Raw genomic sequence first — 19,681 nt, 5'->3', positions numbered from 1 at the left:
GAATCGATTACTTAGAAAAAACATTTCAAAAGGAGAAAAACAGCACTAAATCTGTTCCATTGCCTGCAATAATGCAGCACTATTAATAGATGTCAACCTCACTTATTTTTTAAATTCATAACAAAAACATTGTAGATGCTGTCAGAAGCTAGAGTTCAAGACACTGTGCCATGATGGATACAGCTGAGGACTGGAAATTAAAAGATCTGAGTTCTAATCCTGGCTTTGCTACTGTGAGTCCTTGGGCAAATCACTTCACCTTTTTGGCTCAGTTTCTCCATCTGCAAAACTGAGCTAATAACGCTTACTTTGGATCTACAGAGAATGAGAAGCATAAGAGTGAGGTGCTTTATTTGACTTCCCTACAGATTAAGGCAGGCAAGCCAATATCTACTTTGCACACACAGTTAATGCAATTGCATGCATGCCTCAGGTATCTGTGCACAGCAAAGACCAGTGCTGGAGATTTGGATGTGCAATTACAGGATCCAATCCTGTGCTTAAGGCTATTACATATGCAGATTAGTTGAGCAGTTGCATTTATTTTACACATGCAGTTGTGATCTGGCCTTTTTTGAAAATCTGGCTCTCTACATTTAAGTGTCCATTTGAGAGGGGCTCTCACCACTGGGGAACTATTTCAAATCAGTCATTGACTTCTACTTATCACTGAGATTTAAGATGGTTTTTCAGTGCTGCTTTTGGTAATTCTGAAAAGCGATTTGTGTTTAGAAAAATCCCTCTCTTGCCTGATCCTCCACAGAAGTTCAGACGCTGAATTTGTGACACTGCTAGCTTTTAAATGATACACTCATTAAAACACGTCAATTTTGGTTTTAAGAACAGGCAACTTGGCTTAGTCAATTAAAATGTTCCTACCATGCTAGGAAAGGGACCTTCTGAGGTATCCATGGTAATGCTGGGGCCTGCGGCCCTGACTCAAGAGATTCTCCTACCATAGCCTGGAGGCACAGTCCAGTGGTGGCTGGAGGTCAACTTGTCCGGCATGGCCTCAGTAAGGTCTTCCATGACAAGCCTGCCAATATTTACCTATCTAGATATTTATAAGGCCTCCACCCCCATGGCATTTGAATACCTCTCAGTTACTGACATATTTATCCTCACAACACCCCTGTGAGGTAGATGGGGAAGTGAACTCAGGTTTTCTGTGCCTCAGGTCAGTGCTTTAAACGACAAAAGACCATCCAAAAGAGCTTCGGCCTTCTATCGGTTTGATGAAATGTACATGGCCGATGGAGCCAGCAGGGAGCACCGTGCTGGATGCCACAGCTGAGGAAAGGAAAAAGTCTCCATGCTGGCATTCCTTGCAGGTGAAGAAATCAGCTGTGAGGCTAGCCTGCCAGACTGATAGCATGAGGATCTATACAAGATCCCATCAAATGGATCTGGCAAGGCACAGGAGAAAAGTCCTGCTGTGTGATTAGAACATTATGGGTTCGCTGCAGGAGTCCCTATTTTCCTGGCAAAGGGAACATTCCCTCTTTAAGGCTATTTCTTTTTGTTTGTTTGTCAACTGCTGCAAATGGACCATTTTGATTACCACTACAAAAAGTGTTTTCCTCTCCTGCTGGTAATAGCTCACCTTAACTGATCACTCTTGTTAGAGTGTGTATGGTAACATCCATTGTTTCATGTTCTTTGTGTGTGTATATATATCTTCCTACTGTATTTTCCACTACATGCATCCGATGAATTGGGCTGTAGCCCACGAAAGCTTATGCTCAAATAAATTTGTTAGTCTCTGAAGTGCCACAAGTACTCCTGTTTTTATTAAGAAAGGGATAGCTCATAAGACAGAAAATATCACATTGCCTCTATATAAATCCATCCTACGCCCACATCTTGAATACTGCGTGCAGATGTGGTCGCCCCATCACAAAAAAGATATATTGGAATTGGAAAGTAATCAGGAAGTGTTATTTCCTCCTTCTCAGAACACAAGAACTAGGGGCCACCTAATGAAATCAATAGGCAGCAGGTTTAAAACAAACAAAAGGAAGTATTTCTTCACACAACGTACAGTCAACCCGTGGAACTCTTTGCCAGAGGATGTTGTGAAGACCAAGACCATAACAGGGTTAAAAAAAGAACTAGATAAATTCATGGAGGATAGGTCCATCAATGGCTATTAGCCAGGATGGGCAGATGGTGTCCCTAACCTCTGTTTGCCAGAAACTGGAAAAGGGCAACAGGGGATGGATCACTTGATAATTCTCTGTTCTGTTCATTCCCTCTGGGGCATCTGGCATTGGCCTTTGTCGGAAGACAGGATACTAAGCTAGATGGACCTTTGGTCTGACCCAGTATGGCTGTTCTTATGTTCCCACAAAACATTTTGAAGAAAACAGAATTTTTTCCATTTTTTGGCAGAACAGTTTTTGCTAAATGTTTCTGGGTTTCACTGAAAAACCTAAAACCCAACAGTTTTTTGGTTTTCAACAACCAAAAATTGATTTTCTATTGCGGACAACTAGAACATGTTATTTTTCAATTGCAAAAACCAGAAGAAATTGCAGCTTCTGGGACGGATTCCATTCAGCCAAAAAGACATTTTTCAACATTGTTATTTGACCAGCTCGCCAGCACTGTTCCCAGTGCAGGGCTGTGGCAAAAGACCACAACCGAGTCTTTTCTACCAGTAATGTTTGTCTTTCTTTCCTTGGTTGACTTTCCTCAGTGCAGCAATGTCATTCCACATCTGGAAGTAACAAGGGATTGTATTCAGAGAGGGAAAAGGGATACACGTATTGTGGTCCCTCTCCCTGGTATTTGTCCTTTTTAATTCTGTAGTCCCTATGGTAACTGATCTTAAAAGGGGCAGTGTTACCCTGCCATGCCACTGTCAGAATGACAACAGGTGGACTCTCTAGAGTCAAATTCTGCTTCCATCTATATGGGCGTAAATCCAAAGTAACTCCATTGGCTTCAGTTGAGCTACTGCGCGCTTACATCGCTGGAACAGAGCGGAGTTTGGCCCACACTCTGCAGATGGGAGATCAGGTGTATCTCTTGGCTCTGCTTATCAGCTCAGCTCTTTATTTCCAGCACCAAGAGCAATTTTCTGCTCCTCCCTCTGCTGGCCTTGGATCAGGGGAGCCAGGCATGTGGTTATGAAATCAGCCCAGAAGAATCTCATTACTTTTGGGAGCAGAAACATCTGGTCAAGTCTCATCCACTCATGTCAGAGGAGCCTGGGGTCCATTGGCTGTCAGCTATTTCTCAGGTGAGAGGATATGTTTTACCAGCTAAACCAAAAAAGGAAGTCAAAGGCCAAAGAGAAACCATGTTAAAAAGTGATGGAACATCCTACTAACCTGGTGAAATCCAAGGTAGTCTTGAATCGTGTGCGAGCAATAAAATATCATCCCTTCAGATGTCACCACCAGCACAAAGCCATTAAGAGCCTAGGAGAGAGGGGGACAGAGTGAGCACCAGAACTTAACTTCCATCCACATGCAGTGGTATTGGGTTGGGAGCTGAGTGGTCAGGTTACCCTATGACAGCTTTCTGATGGCCAGCTGCTAGTGGGGATAAGAAAGTAGTGGGGGTAGGACAACAGCTTAGACAGTTGTGAGAGACACCCTAGGAAATGTTGCTGCTGGGGACGTAGAGAAATAAGGATTTATAGTCAGGCCCAAACGGATTGGGAGGGGGAAGGAGGTGTTTTCTGAAAATCCGAGAGGGCGGGTGGACAAGGAATGCTAGCCACAGGGAAACAAGGTTCTGGAGATTAGCTACATGCAGAAAGCTGCAGGATTTGATCTCTTGTTAACACTATACATGAACTAGATATTAGTGACATTGGCAGTCACTGCTAGCCACGAGCCGGCTGCTATCAGCCGGCCATGTACTGGAGGCACCATGGTAGGAGTGGGCCTGGGGAAGGCATTCCATGCATGAGGGGAGGCTTGGCAGAAAGTAGGAAGGTGCTGCTGGGAAGCAGACGAGTGAGCAATACTGGCTGGCATGGCAGGCAGGGCTGGAGCAGGGAAGCGTTATGTTTCAGTTGATGCAGGGCATGCATGAGGGGATAACAGACAGGCTGGCACATGGGAGTGGACAGCGAGTGAAGGGTCTGTTTGTAAACCATCATCTTAGAGATAGCAGCTGAAGCCATGTAGGGGGGCCAGACCACCTAGAGACAGGGTGCACCGGGGGAGCAGCAGGGCACAGAGCTCTGACTGCTGTTCCATTAAACAGGGTTTGATTGATCTATTCAAACAACATGCGAGTGGACCGACACATTCAGTTACAAAACCACTCAGCTAGCTCAGCACTGGCTCGATGGACTGTGGCTTCCCTTTGCCAGTGCTGAGGGATCAGAGAGACTGCAAAGAACTGTTCAGTGTATACAGATAGGTGTAGCCCCATGTGACATCCTAGTACCTCTCTTTCTCCAAAATATCTCCCCGGATGGCCTGCTGGCTACCTCTGCTTTCACTTAGTGCACAGACAGGATGTGCAACAGCAACACATAGAAACAGACAGTTAGGGGAAGTCTTTCCAATGTCATCTTCTCTGCTACAATTACTCTGAACTGTTCCTCCTAGAGCTACCTCTTTGTGCTATAGGCAGAGGGACCAGGCCACTCTGCAGGGTGCACACTGCCCGTGCTTGCAGGTGCTGCCCCCACAACTCCCATTGGCTGCCGTACCCGGCCAATGGGAGCTGCGGAGCTGGGGCTGGGGGCGGGGCAGCGCGCAGAGATTCCCTGAATGCCCCTCGTCGGGGCACATCGGCGAGCCAGAGCTCATGACTCCAGCCCCAGGTGGCGGATGACACTTAGGCTCGGGGACCGGTGTCCATCCCGCAGCACGGAGGCTTGCCGCAGGCTGGATGAAAAGCAGCAGCGGGCCGCATCCGGCCTGTGGTCCTGCAGGGACCACCTTAGCCTGAGGCCCTGGGCTGCAGCCCCTAAAGCCCCAGCATTAATCCGGCCCTGGGCAGTTGCCCGGGTATCACTGAAGATGTAGTAAGACTGGTAGAGCCATTAGTACCAGCCAGGAAGAAAGAACCCACCCTGACTCAGAGCCCAGGTTGAGGTTGCAGGGCTGGAGGACAGACAAAAGTATCTTTTTTACTTGTAGCCTGAATACATTTCAGCCGGAGTGCGCTAAGAGGCAATAATGTACAACCCCACGGAGCCATTCTTACACTGCATAGAGAAGAAGCACATATCTTTTCCGCCTGACTTATAGATGTGCGTTTTGGCCCTATCTTAAAAAGAGTTAAAAGCATGGGGGGAACTCCCAGTAAGGTCATGAAAGGTAGGTCTACACTGAAATCACCACATGTGATTTTAGCCTGAGCACAAACACCTTTGCTATCTTTGTTCTAGAGAATGCAGTGAAGCTGCATGGGGTGTGCTCCAGCATGGGCTAGCATTTAGCTGGGGCTCCATGCAAGCTGCTGTGGCTTCCCTGCTCCGGGATTCGAGCTAGCTCAAGCATGTCTACTTGAGCCGCGGTCACACCCCGTGATAGCAATTTAGACATCTTCAGATATTCCTCTGATCACTGATTGGCTTTTGCCTTCAGAAATAGAACCAGTTACTTTCTTGAACAATATCTATTGCATGGGTAGAATATAGAGTATGTGCAGAGCAGATAAGCTCAGAGGTGCTTAAGAATCTTTGTATGGAGGTTAGCTCTGATGATGCAGAGCTAGGGTTGCCAATTTTGGTTGGAAGCATTCCTGGAGATAGTATCACGTAACAATCTTTAATTAAAGATTAATCTTTAATTTCTGGAGACTCCTGGACAATCCTGGAGGGTTGGCAACCCTACACGGAGTTCCCACCTCATGATGGCTGCCTGCTGCCATGATATCAGCAATAGGTCCTTTTCTGTGGGGAGCACTTGTGGCATCCTGCATGTGACAGAGGATTGGCTAATGAAATAAGGACCTCACAGTCCACTGCTGATGCACCAGCAATGGGGTGGAACAGTCTTGGGGTCTCCCTAACAGAGGGATTGTAGATTCACGTTAGTTATTTCCTGGTGGTTGATTTCAGTCTGTCTGGATTTTGCAGCATTCTCCTTGGGAGAATGGTGTCTCTGAGGCAAAACCATTGTCAGGCCACAGTGGCCTACTGGACTTTGAGTCTCAGAGCCACCCCTCACTGACTGCGAATGAGGCAGAGGAGAGATTGGGATTTCATTTTCTACACAGACAGTCTCAGAGGCTGGTTGTGAATCACGTATCATTAGCAAAACTGAGCAAGCAAATGCTTTAAAACAAACAAACAAACAGACAAACAAACAAACAAACAGGTCACTATGAAAATAAAAACAATGGAAACACTAAGTAGTGGTGATCTGAGCGCTGAGATCTGAAAAGTGTGAATTTCATGTAATACAGTAACTGACTCTGGGAGAGAACTGAAAACAGAATGTTGGGACTAGTCTTCAGGAGGCCAAATATAACCGTATTTCAAAATGAAGCATCGTTTTCCTTTCTCTCAGATTTACTGAGCAGGCACAAATCCTGCCTGTGATGGGGTGTGACTCACCACTGCAATGCCTCCTGCTGGCTGTCCTGGGGATTAGCTCTGTTCGCTAATGCGCCATCCTCTGGTGATGCCTTGCCACCGTCACTTTCGTTCCAGGACCCGCGCCACTTCCAGGACTGTGCCATCCTCTTCAGTGACATGGCCCTTCGGCTGTGCCACACTCTGTGTTCCCCCCTTCTGGGGGACCTGCAATCTTTCTCCAACCACTTCCCTCAGTGGCATCTGCAGTCCATTGTCCTGGGGCTGCTTCCTATGTGGATCCAGCAACCTCTTCTGCCCTTACCTCCAGGCCTCAGCCTGCAGGCCCTAGCAGCCAGCCAGGAGCTCTCTCTAGCTCCCCCGGTCTCTGCTTGCAGCACTGCTTTGTCCCAGGTGCTGGCGCTCCTTCCTCCGGCTAGGAGCCTGGTTCCCTCCTCTCAAGCTCCAGTCAGCTCCTTAACTCTGCTTAGCCCTGCAGCCCTTCTTATATGAGCCTACTGGGCCATGATTGGCTACTCCTCTCAGCCCCTTTCTAATTGGCTGCCTCCATTGCAGCCTCCCTAGGGTTGCTTTTAACCCCTTTTTCTGCCTGTGAGGGGCAGCGGCCCATCATATCACCTTTTAACAGATACAAGTGCTGAAGCCTTTCCAATGCTGGCAGAGCTGCGCTGACCTAGCAAACACAGAAGGTGCCTTCTGTTGTGTTTTGTCACCGTTATGAACCTGTTCTGTCTAGTCTCTTAACTGTATCCTAATTAGAGCTGATCAAACATCAGGAAATTCAGATGTTTCAATGACTGTTTTCATCCTGAATCGAGAGAATAACTTGGTTTGTTTTGACATTTCTGATTGAAGTGAAACATTTTGACATTCCTGAGTGGAAGTAATATTTCATTCCAGCTTGGTTCAACACTGAACTATGTCGGAATTGTCACAGCGCCTCAAGGGAGCTGTAGTTTAGGTTTTTCCCATATGACTGTATACACTGTGGCCCTGATATGCACAGAGCACTTTAAGCCAGAGGTGCATCGGGGTGAAGGGTAAGTCAACCAAGACACCTCAAGCAGACACAGATTAATATTCAACTGACCTGAAATGAAGTGTTTCAATTTGGGTCTCAAAAAGCTAGAATGTCTCAATTTGAGATAAAGAAATATTTATTTTGGGCCAGGTGTTTTTTTAATTAACAAAAATAAAAGTTTTCTGGGGGGAAATTTCAATTTCGTGCAACCAAGTTTTCAGCAACTTCAACAATTAATCCGTTAATAATTTGCCAAATACACAATATCAGACAGCTGAATATTTTCAGCTTGTATTTTATATATTCCAAATAAGATGCTCATATTCCTCTCTCTTGTAGGCGGACAGCAGCAGAGATAGACTTAAGTGCACTGATACCAGAATTATTCCCTTCTCTCCCTCCCTTCCCAGAGATATCTCCCAACCTTCCAAAGCCCAAACATGGCATATAATGGGGGACAAAGGCCCAAAATAGAAACATAAAAAAGAATTATTAGTGTGAGCTAGGGCTGTCAATTAATCACAGTTAACTCATGCAATTAACTCAAAAAAATTAACTGCGATTAAAAAAATTAATCGTGATTAATCACATTGTTAAACAACAGAATACCAATTGAAATTTATTAAATATTTCTAGATGTTTTTCTACATTTTCAAATATATTGATTTCTATTACAACACAGAATACAAAGTGTACAGTTCTCACTTTACATTGTTATTTTTTTATTATAAATATTTGCACTGTAAAAATGAACAAAAGAAATAGTATTTTTCAATTCACCTCATACAAGTACTGTAGTGCAATCTCTTTATCGTGAAAGTGTAACTTACAAATGTAGATATTTTTGTTACATAACTGCACTCAAACACAAAACAAAGTAAAACTTTAGAGCCTACAAGTTCACTTAGTCCTACTTCTTGTTCAGCTAATTGCTAAGACAAACAAGTTTGTTTACATTTACAGGAGATAATGCTGACTGCTTCTCATTTACAATGTCATCTGAAAATGAGATCGGGCATTCACATGGCACTTTTGTAGCTGGTGTTGCAAGGTATTTACATGCCAGATATGCTAAACATTCATATGTCCCTTCATGTTTCGGCCACCATTCCAGAGGACATGCTTCCATGCTGATGATGCTCGTTAAAAAAATAACGCATTAACTAAATTTGTGACTGAACTCCTTGGGGATGAATTGTATGTCTCCTGTTCTGTTTTACCCACATTCTGCCATATATTTCATGTTATAAAAATCTTAGATGATGACCCAGCACATGTTCATTTTAAGAACACTTTCACAGCAGATTTGACAAAACGCAAAGAAGGTACCAATGCGAGATTTCTAAGGATAGATACAGCAATTGACCCAAGGTTTAAGAATATGAAGTGCCTTTCAAAATCTGAGAGGGACGAGGTGTGAAGCATGCTTTCAGATGTTTTAAAAGAGCAACACTCCGATGCAGAAACTACAGAACCTGAACCACCAAAAAAGAAAATCAGCCCTCTGCTGGTGGCATCTGACTCAGATGATGAAAATGAACATGCATCGGTCTGCTCTTCTTTGGATAGTTATTGAGCAGAACTCGTCATCAGCATGGAGGTATGTCTCCTGGAATGGTGGCTGAAGCATGAAGGGACATATGAATCTTTAGCACATCTGGCACGTAAATATCTTGCGATGCTGGCTAAACTGTTCTCACTTTCAGGTGACATTGTAAAGAAGACGTGAGCAGCATTATCTCCTGCAAATTGTAACCAAACTTGTTTGTCTGAGCGAGTGGCTGAAGTAGGACTGAGTGGATTTGTAGGTTCTAAAGTTTTACATTGTTTTATTTTGGAATGCAGTTATTTTATGTACATAATTCTACATTTGTAAGTTCAACTTTCATGATAAAGAGATTGCACTACAGTGCTTGTATTAGGTGAATTGAAATATACTATTTCTTTTGTTTTTTACAGTGCAAATATTTGTAATAAAAAAATAAAGTGAGCACTGTACACTTTGTATTCGATGTTGTAATTCAAATTAATATATTTGAAAATGTAGAAAACATTTAAAATATTTAAATAAATGGTATTCTATTAGTGTTTAACAGTGTGATTAATCGCAATATTTTTTTTTAATCGCACAATGAATCACAATTAATTTTTTTAATTGCTTGACAGCCCTAGTGGGAGCAGATGAAAGTAGTCCAGGATCAGTTCTTTAGCCTGAACATCCTCATTTGTGATCCCTGTTCTGTAATTCAGCGGACTAAATTGATAGTAATGAGATCACAGCAGGCCTGTGTAGAATGGTGAGAAATATTTGTCTAGAACAACAGACACTCACTTATTTATGAAGGACACTGTGGTGGGGCAACTGTCCCCTGAGAAAAGGGCTGGAACATGCCTTTGAAGCTGCGCAGGCTGGCAGCCAATCAATGAAGGCCTGTGGGCAGCCAATCAGGGCAGGGCAGAAGCAGCCAATCTGTGCCGGGCGAGGCCCTATATAAAGGCTGCCTAGCAGGAAGAGAGGCAGTCTCTCCCTGGCTGGCAAGGGAGAAGGACTAGCTCCTGAGGAAGAAGCTAGCACCTCGGACAGAGCAGTGCTGGGCAGGCTCGGGGGAGCTAGAGTAGTGGGCACGGAAGGGGGTGAGTCTGGAGTAGTGGGCACTGCCAGAGGGCAGTGTCCTGAAGAGGATGCCACCATGCAGAGAGCAACATGGGTCCCAGAGCAGAGCAGAGCGGACAGCAGACAAGACACCACACACTGAGGGTGCTCCACAGTGGACAGAGCTAATTCCTGGAGCAACCAGTGGGAGGCGCCAGCGGTGGTGAGTCTTGACCCCGCCACAGGCACTCAGGAGGTACTCACACACTCCATGCCCCCAGTTCCTCTATGTGGTGGACTGGGAAGGGTTGCTCTTACAGCTGGTGTGGTCAGGAAAGTAAAACCAACAAGCCTGTGTATTTAAATGGCAAGATCCAAGAGGTCATTGAGGCAAAGTGGATCACCCTCAGAAAATGGAAATCCAGCCCAAAGGAGCAGAAGGTAGGTAAAATATAAAACAAGTTCAGATTCTAAGGCCAGAAGGGACAATTGTGACCATCTAGTCTGACCTTTTATACAATCCAGGCCAGAGAACTGCCCCAAAATAATTCCTAGGGCAGATCTTTTAGAAAAACACCCAGTCTTGATTTTAAAATGTCAGGGGTAGATTGTTCCAGTGGTTAATTACTCTCGCCATTAAAAGTTTACACCTGATTTCCTATGCTGGATTGTGTTAGACCTTTCTCTGCTAGACTGAAGAGATCCATTATTAAATATTTGTTCTCCATGTAGGTACTTACAGACTGGAATCAAGTCACCCCTTCTCTTTGGTAAAATAAAGACATTAAGCTTTTGAGTCTATCACTACAAAGGCATGTCTTCTAATCTTTTAATCATTCTTAAGGATACGATTCTGTCATGGAGGTCATGGATTCTGGAACTTTCTGGGACTTCTTCTGGGTAAGGCCTGGAGCAGCGGACTGGCAGCCAGCCCCACGGATGCGGCACAGCGGCCGCCAGAATACAGTGGCGAGTGGGGTTGGGTCAGCTCCCCTGGGACTAGAGCACTCCCCACTCCCCCAACATATTTTTAGTAAAAATCCAGGGGCAGGCTGCGGGCTTCCGTTAATTTTTGTTTACTGCCTGCAACCTGTCCCTGACTTTTACTAAAGATACCTGTGACAGAATCCTAACCTTAATCATTCTCCTGACTCATTCTCTGAAACCTCTCCAATTTATTATCATCCTTCTTGAATTGTTGGCACCAGAACTAGTGCCAAATACAGAGATAAAATAACCTCTCCACTCCTCCTCGAGATTCCCCTGATTATACGTCCTAGGATCACATTCACTCTTTTTGGCCTCAGAGTCAGAGAAACTTTATATTAGGAGAGACTGAAATGATTGGGACTGTTTAGTTTAGAGAGCAGATAAATACAAGTGGTCAGGATAGAGGCATATAAAATGATGAATGGAATAAGAAAGAGGGCACATTGTGTACTCCTATTTACCGTCTCTCTTCATACAAGAAGAAGGGGACTTTCATCAACTGAAAAGCACTAAAGTCAGAAATGTCATTGAAAGAAAATGCACAGTACATATTTAACCTGTGGAACTCATGGCCACAAGGTTTCGTTGATGTTAAGGGCTTATTAGGATTCAAGAACATATACACAGTGACAGAGAGAAAATAAGATATTATGAGGGCTATAAAACCTCCTGATCCAGGGGGTAAGCAGCCTCTAAAAGACAGGTAATAGGAAAAATTAATAATTTTCTACTATGGTGCTTTCTTTTGCATCATCTGGTACTACATGCTACATAAAGCATTTTGGAACAGGATTTTTATATATAAGCCAGAAGAGCTAATTTTACAGGATTCCGTTGGGGAGCATGTATAAGCAAACAACAATACGTGCACACAAGAGCTATAGCCACCTACCCACGTGTCCCTATGAATACAACTGTCTGTTTGGTCTACAGCTATCTACAATACCAAATGCCATATAGTGAAATAGGTATACACCTTCAGGCACATTCTAAACCCAAACATGGTGATACTAACTAGATGAGTGGTATCTTCTGTTTTTATAAAACAAACACTTAAGTTCTTTCGCCCGTGCAGAATACAGAGCTCTAAGAATTCCCAGAACAGCACAGCTAATGCAACCACCAATATAAAATTTTAGATGCATTTTTAATGGTACACAACTTCCAGAGTTTACGGTTCAAAGGCTTTCTACCCTCTTCTAGAATTCAGTGACACGAAAATCAATAGTAAAAGGGGAATGTCTGTATTCCCAAGCAGGAATTTGCATTGGCTTGTATATTTTTAGCCAGTCCCCCACCCCTTTTCTTCAGGGCAGACTAAATTCAAACCTTCTCAGTAGTCTTTGCTTGTGTTGGTCTGAGGAGGTCCCCATGTTGCCTTCAGGGCAGCACAGCTGGGTGCTAAATAAAAGATGGGAGCCAGTTCAGAAATGAGGCACTGTCTTTAATAAGGATCTGCCAGAAGCAACGCTTCTTTCATCACAAACCCTTCTACAGTGCAGTTTCCTGAGTCGGGCGCTATGTATTGCTAGGGACTGTGAACAGTCATTGGCTGATGGTTCAAAGGGCGGCTAGCTCTAAGTTAACAGCTTCTCAGAGTCCAAGCAGAAGTTGAGGTGGAAGATCAACACCACTGATCTTGTATCTCCATGGCACACCACTAGGGGTGTGTGTGTTAAGATATGCACTACTTCAAACAGGAATTATTTAGGGAAGTTCTCTGTTTTATACGGGAGGTCAGACTAGATGATCACAATGGTCCCTTCAAATCTATGAATATAGCTAGTTGTTTGAATTCACAGTAGCCTTAGGATTTTACTGGAACTCCTGCATTTGCTTAAGCAGATAACAGTTAGCAAATATCCTCTCAGAACTGACAACATCAGCATCTGAATATCCCTGTGATGTTCCATGTAGCTGTCATGACTGTCTGTGATCTCAGTTCTGGGACATAATGACCTACTGAGCTCGCAAATTATGTGACCTATATTGGCTCCTGATTTAGGCCCTAATACGGGGCAACATTACGCCCTTCTCTGTTAATACCCTGTGACGTTATTGATATAAATGGGGACCATATAGAACATGGGTTGCAACCAAGGTCCTGTAGTGGCACCAAATCCTAAGTAAAGGGGGTCATATAAGGTGTCTAAGACCAGGTTCCGGGTTGCTGGTTATAATTATGCTGTCTGTATGTCTGTATCATTTTTAGTTGAAGTTATGAATGTTGGCTCTATGCTGTCAATATTTCAAGTTTGTGCTGTGCTTCTGGGGGAAGCCTCCCAGACAAGCTGGTGTTAGCTCTGCCTAGCCTGTTTGATGGCCCATTAAGGACACAATGGACCCATGGAGAGAAGGCAGACACGCCCTGTGACTCAGCAAAGTATGCAGGGACTGGCTCATGTGACTCAAGGCTCCATTTTGCTGTAAAATTCCACAGTGAAGACAAAGGGATTCTTACACCTGGAAAAGTCTATATAAGCCTGATGCTTCGTCTCCATCTTGTCTTCAATCCTGCTTCTGACCTCTGGAGGGACTTTGCCACAAACTGAAGCTTTACACAAGGGACTGAAGGACCCATCCCAGTGGGGGATGCTCTCCAGAGACTTAATCTAAACCTGCAGTTTACTCCAGCACTGCTGCAAGCCTGAACTAAGAACTTTGCCATTACTGTATGTAATTGATTGCATTTAACCAATTCTACCTCTCATCTCTACCTTTTTCCCTTTGTAAATAAACCTTTAGATTTTAGATTCTAAAGGATTGGCAACAGCGTGATTTGTGGGTAAGATCTGATGTGTATATTGACCTGGGTCTGGGGCTTGGTCCTTTGGGATCGAGGGAACCTTTTTCTTTTATTGGGGTGTTGGTTTTCATAACCATTTATCCCCAGGACGAGTGCACTGGTGGTGATACTGGGAGACTGGAGTGTCTAAGGAAATTGCTTGTGTGACTTGTGGTTAGCCAGTGGGGTGAGACCAAAGTCCTTTTGTCTGGCTGGTTTGGTTTGCCTTAGAGGTGGAAAAACCCCAGCCTAGGGCTGTAACTGCCCTGTTTGAGCAATTGGTCCTGATTTGGCACTCTCAGTTGGGTCCCGCCAGAACAGCTCCGTCACAGTGGCGTAGTCGTGCTAGGATCCACAGAACCAGGTCAATTAAGCTTTGGGTCAGAACCCCACGCTATCCAAAATTTAAATGTGGGATTGAGAGTTTGGTTGGTTAAAGATCAGTGACCATGAGACAAAAAGCAAGGAAACTGCAAGCCTTGAGAGACAGCCTGCAGTTTGATTATGAGCAAGAACTGGCAAAAATTCGAATGGAAGAGAAGCAAGTCTTGGCCCAGCTGGAGAAAGAGGCGGCTGAGAGAAAGAGAGAGGCGGCTGAGAGAAAGAGAGAGGCTGCTAAGAGAGAAGAAAAAGCTCGTAAGGGACGTCTGGAGGTGCTGGCTGCTGAGGAGGAGACTCGCAAGGTGCAGCAGGAGACTCACAAAATACAACAAGAAACTGCTAGACTCCAGCTCCAAGTCAAAAAAGCAAGGGAAGAACGGCAGAAACTGTATCCTCTTGGAAATCCAGTTTATAACTGTGTTGATATATGGGGTTACTCTGGGCAGTTTTCTATGTTTAACCAGTTTTGCTATGGCTGGGGAGATGGGAGTTCTAACCTGGGGAGAAATATCTGTTTGTCTGTGCAAGAAAGCAGTTTGTCTGGGAATGAAGTTTCTGAATGTCTGTCTGATGTCTCAGAAGTTAATCTGGAGTTAGATCAAGAGCAGAAAGATCTCATTGGTGAGGAAAATGTTTCTCAGGAGCAGATTAAAGTAGATGGTCAGGTTAAATCCCTAACTGAGGAAGGAGAGGGTAAATTTGTAATGGGTAATGGATTGGTGGCTAGTGCAGCTTGTAGAAGTAAACCTGAAATGGGTAACTGTGATTTGCTAAAAGTAGCTCAGTGTAGTGAAAAGAGCAGCAGCTTATCTGTTGGGAGAGGCAATGTGCCTGGTAAGGAAAGTTTGCAGGAGACTAGGCAGCCTTGTGAGCTGATGGCTTTGTCTAGTCAGCAGTTTGGGAAGGGAGGGATAGTGGAAGATGAGTGTCCATATCCCTTACCTGTTTCCTGTGTGGAGAAATGTGACAGTGGAGGGAATGTGCCTGTGTCTGTCAGGAGTATTGACTTGCCTATAAAGGAAGCTACCCCAGTCTCCAAGCAGTTGTCTGTGAACAGCCCTGTGTGCTGGGACAAGGGAAGTAAAATCCCAAGCTGTGTGTCTGGTAAAGGAGAATGTGTCTCCAGCTCTTCTGTGTCTGTGGAGCAGACAGAAGGTGCCTGTCAGCCTGTAATGGTTGAGGGTGATTCAGTTGTCTCGAAGTTGGTTGTAAATACAGCTAAAGCCCAGGAAGGGAATGGTCCTGAGTTTGTGTCTGCTGGGGGGAATGGCACTGTGACTAGGTTGCATCCAGTTAGTGTCTTAGCAAAATCCCAGAGAACAGACAATTCTGGTGCTTGTAGTTTGCCAGTTGCTAATGTGTGGTTGGAAAAGGGTGCAGCAACTCTGTCTGATCAGGGTGATACCCCAGCCAGGGCACAAGGAGAGCATAAAGGTGATTTAATTGTGTTACCGACTGACAGTTTGACAACTTGTAGCAAGAAGGAAAAGATTCCTGAACTTGTTCATGGCCAAGGGAAGGAGACTACTTTTGACCTGTTGTCTAGAAGAAAGTCTGTAGCATCTGTGGTTGCTCAGGGAAGTGTTCCTTTAGAGCAAGCCCTAGGTGAAGAGGGGAAGGGCAGAATTTCTGAGAGGGGTGAATTGCTGCTTAGAGAAGCTCCTAGGGAAAGGAATCCTCATGGTAGCCTGTGCAAGCAGTTTACTGCAACTGAAGGGTGTAAAAGTGATTTAATCAAGAAAGCTTCAGTTCCTAACAGCCAGAAATTTTCTGTTGTGAATGGATCCACTGACTTTCCTTTTGAGAGATCCAGTGTGGGCAGCGTTGAAAAGGTCTCAGGTGGAGTAGAAGCTGTTAAGGAAGTTGAGCAGCCCTATAACCACCTGGCTGTGTGTGGCCAGCTTGTTGGTGGGAAGACAATGCTGTTGGGACAGGAATGTCTCCATGCTGAATCTGTAAGTGAGCAGTCGGTGCTTCAGGATCTGAGGACAGATTCAGTTACTGGTTTTTCAAAGCAGAACAGTTTTATGGCTGAATGCTTGAGGAGGCAGGGGAGAGCAAGCCAGCTCTCACCCTCAGACTCTTTGGATTTGTGTGGTATCTCTGTAAGACAAAGTCCAGCCGTGGAATCCATAGCAGCTAAGAAGTTAAAAGCTAGTGTCTGTGTTGATGCGAATTACTTGGCTGGCAGGGAGAAGAAAGACTTGCTAATAGCTGTTAGCACAGAGGGCCCACCCCATCAGCCGGTGATCTCTGTTAAGCAAGAGAAATCAGGGTTTAATCCTGCAGGACAAGAAGGAAAGAGAAGACTGAATTTTGCAAAGGGAAGCCACAGGTTAACCCTAAAATGCCCAATCTCCAATGGTATTGAGCCAAGGGTATGGCATGACAAACATGATTGTAAATGGACACTTGCAATGAATTTGTTGTTATTGCTGATGCTAATTTTTGTAACTAATGTGTTGCTATTGCCAAGGACTGTAACAATGTACAATGTGCCTAATCTTTTGGAAAATCCCTTAAACATGTTGAAAGGAATACATGAAAACACACTTTATGTTGAAGGGCCTTGCTATACTGATGTTTCACAGTTAATGCATGTAAACAATGTTGGAACTTTTCACAGGGCAAAATACATTCCAGACCTGATGTGCTGTATGAAAGGGGAAACTGAGGCACACTACCATATTGCTTTCATGGCTAAATGCCAAGAGTCCTGTACTATGAACAACATCAATATCTACATTGGTTTAATGTTAATTGGGTTCAAAACATTGGCCAAGGCTGGTATGGATAAAGTAGCTGTTTTCTTTAGCTCTTGGCAAGATCACATGAAACATACAGGAACCATGCTGCAAAAGCTAACCAAGTTATACCTTAAGTTTGTAAAGAGATCCATTCATGTTATTGAACATGACTTTGATAAACCATTTCGGTTATACACTGGTGCGGCCTCTAGCCCAACACTAGCTGTAGTGAGACAGACCCAAGGAAAGGGGGCTCTTGGGATGCAGTCAGCGATGTTTTGTCATCCCTTCCTGCATCAATTTTGCGTTGGGGGTGTGACGTTATTGATATAAATGGGGACCATATAGAACATGGGTTGCAACCAAGGTCCTGTAGTGGCACCAAATCCTAAGTAAAGGGGGTCATATAAGGTGTCTAAGACCAGGTTCCGGGTTGCTGGTTATAATTATGCTGTCTGTATGTCTGTATCATTTTTAGTTGAAGTTATGAATGTTGGCTCTATGCTGTCAATATTTCAAGTTTGTGCTGTGCTTCTGGGGGAAGCCTCCCAGACAAGCTGGTGTTAGCTCTGCCTAGCCTGTTTGATGGCCCATTAGGGACCATTAAGGACACAATGGACCCATGGAGAGAAGGCAGACACGCCCTGTGACTCTGCAAAGTATGCAGGGACTGGCTCATGTGACTCAAGGCTCCATTTTGCTGTAAAATTCCACAGTGAAGACAAAGGGATTCTTACACCTGGAAAAGTCTATATAAGCCTGATGCTTCGTCTCCATCTTGTCTTCAATCCTGCTTCTGACCTCTGGAGGGACTTTGCCACAAACTGAAGCTTTACACAAGGGACTGAAGGACCCATCCCAGTGGGGGATGCTCTCCAGAGACTTAATCTAAACCTGCAGTTTACTCCAGCACTGCTGCAAGCCTGAACTAAGAACTTTGCCATTACTGTATGTAATTGATTGCATTTAACCAATTCTACCTCTCATCTCTACCTTTTTCCCTTTGTAAATAAACCTTTAGATTTTAGATTCTAAAGGATTGGCAACAGCGTGATTTGTGGGTAAGATCTGATGTGTATATTGACCTGGGTCTGGGGCTTGGTCCTTTGGGATCGAGGGAACCTTTTTCTTTTATTGGGGTGTTGGTTTTCATAACCATTTATCCCCAGGACGAGTGCACTGGTGGTGATACTGGGAGACTGGAGTGTCTAAGGAAATTGCTTGTGTGACTTGTGGTTAGCCAGTGGGGTGAGACCAAAGTCCTTTTTGTCTGGCTGGTTTGGTTTGCCTTAGAGGTGGAAAAACCCCAGCCTAGGGCTGTAACTGCCCTGTTTGAGCAATTGGTCCTGATTTGGCACTCTCAGTTGGGTCCCGCCAGAACAGCTCCGTCCCTAGAACTAAGAAACAGGTCCAATCGTTCATTGGTCTGGCCAACTATTACAGGAGGTTTGTTCAGGGATTCAGTGACGTGGTAGCTCCCGTCACAGACCTGACGAAAAAGGAAAAACCAGACCGGGTGCAGTGGACGGAGGCCTGTGAGCAGGGATTTCAAAGCATAAAAAGTGCTTTGGCCAAAGAGCCTGTTTTAGTCAGCCCAGATTTCAAAAAGCCTTTTTTGCTATGTACAGATGCTTCCAATATTGGGCTGGGGGCAGTGCTAATGCAAGAGGGGGCGGGGGGTAAGAGACATCCCGTGGCGTACTTAAGTAAAAAGTTGTCCCCCACTGAGCAAAATTATGCTACCATTGAGAAGGAATGTTATGCCATTGTCTGGGCTGTCAAGCAGCTTAAGCCCTATTTGTACAACCAAAAATTCACTGTGTTGAGTGACCATGCCCCTTTAGTCTGGCTGCACAAGGCCAAAGGTACCAACTCCAGGTTGCTGCGCTGGAGTTTAGCCCTTCAAGAGTATGAAATGGATATAATCCACATAAGAGGGAAGGAAAATATTGTAGCTGATGCATTGTCCCGGATGGGGACTCATTAGGATGCACTCAGTGATGTTTGTGTCATCCCTTCCTGCATCAATTTTGCGTTGGGGGTGTGACGTTATGACTGTGATATAATATCTCATTGAAAGATGACAGGGCCAGAAAGAGTTAATTAACTCATAGACTGACCTGACCCATGGGTGAACCTTGAGGACAGGTTAGGAAGATATGTAAATGACTAGAGCTTTGAAATGCAAGTCTGCATTGTTAGAGGTAGAAGGGGAAATGTTTGCTCAGGTCTTGTGATGCAAGCAAACAAGTCTTGTCTATTGCTATAGTTTTAATTCAAAGATCAAAAGAGGAATATTAACATTTATGATGATACTTGAGTGAAATAGTATTATTGTCTATGTGTCTCTTTGAAGGTTGTGCTAACCTGTATGTGAACTGTTTAATGGATAAATTACTCTGTGCTAATTGCCAGGATGTTTGGGAGAAGGAGTTAAGCCTATTGTTTTCTCAGGCCGAAAGGCTGCTGGAAATGTATAAGAAGCCTGGGACAGGATCCTGCTTCATCTTAGATCTGCTTTGGGTTTCAAGAGGGGGAAACCTTAAGCCATAAGGATTGAGATCCCCAGTCATTGACTGGAGCCACCCTGAATATGGACATTGGACTATAACCTATGGACTATTTCTCAAAGGACTTTTGGCAACTACAAGCT

The 19,681-nt window shown here is 44.5% G+C and overlaps 1 protein-coding gene across 2 annotated transcripts in view; it reads right to left on the bottom strand.

Annotated features, from left to right (window-relative positions):
* LOC120374880 (aryl hydrocarbon receptor-like) overlaps positions 1-19,681 on the bottom strand; it is a 113,403-nt gene that overhangs the window by 22,473 nt on the left and 71,249 nt on the right. For both annotated transcript variants that reach the window (XM_039495283.1, XM_039495284.1), the window contains one exon: positions 3,336-3,425. In XM_039495283.1, the coding sequence (XP_039351217.1) occupies positions 3,336-3,425 (90 nt within the window). The remainder of the gene's footprint in view (positions 1-3,335; positions 3,426-19,681) is intronic.

The sequence above is a fragment of the Mauremys reevesii genome, linkage group 11 (genome assembly GCF_016161935.1).
Source record: "Mauremys reevesii isolate NIE-2019 linkage group 11, ASM1616193v1, whole genome shotgun sequence".
Classification (NCBI taxonomy): domain Eukaryota; kingdom Metazoa; phylum Chordata; order Testudines; family Geoemydidae; genus Mauremys; species Mauremys reevesii.
The sequence above is the reverse complement of the archived record's forward strand: the minus strand, read 5'-3'. Positions and strand labels throughout refer to the sequence as shown.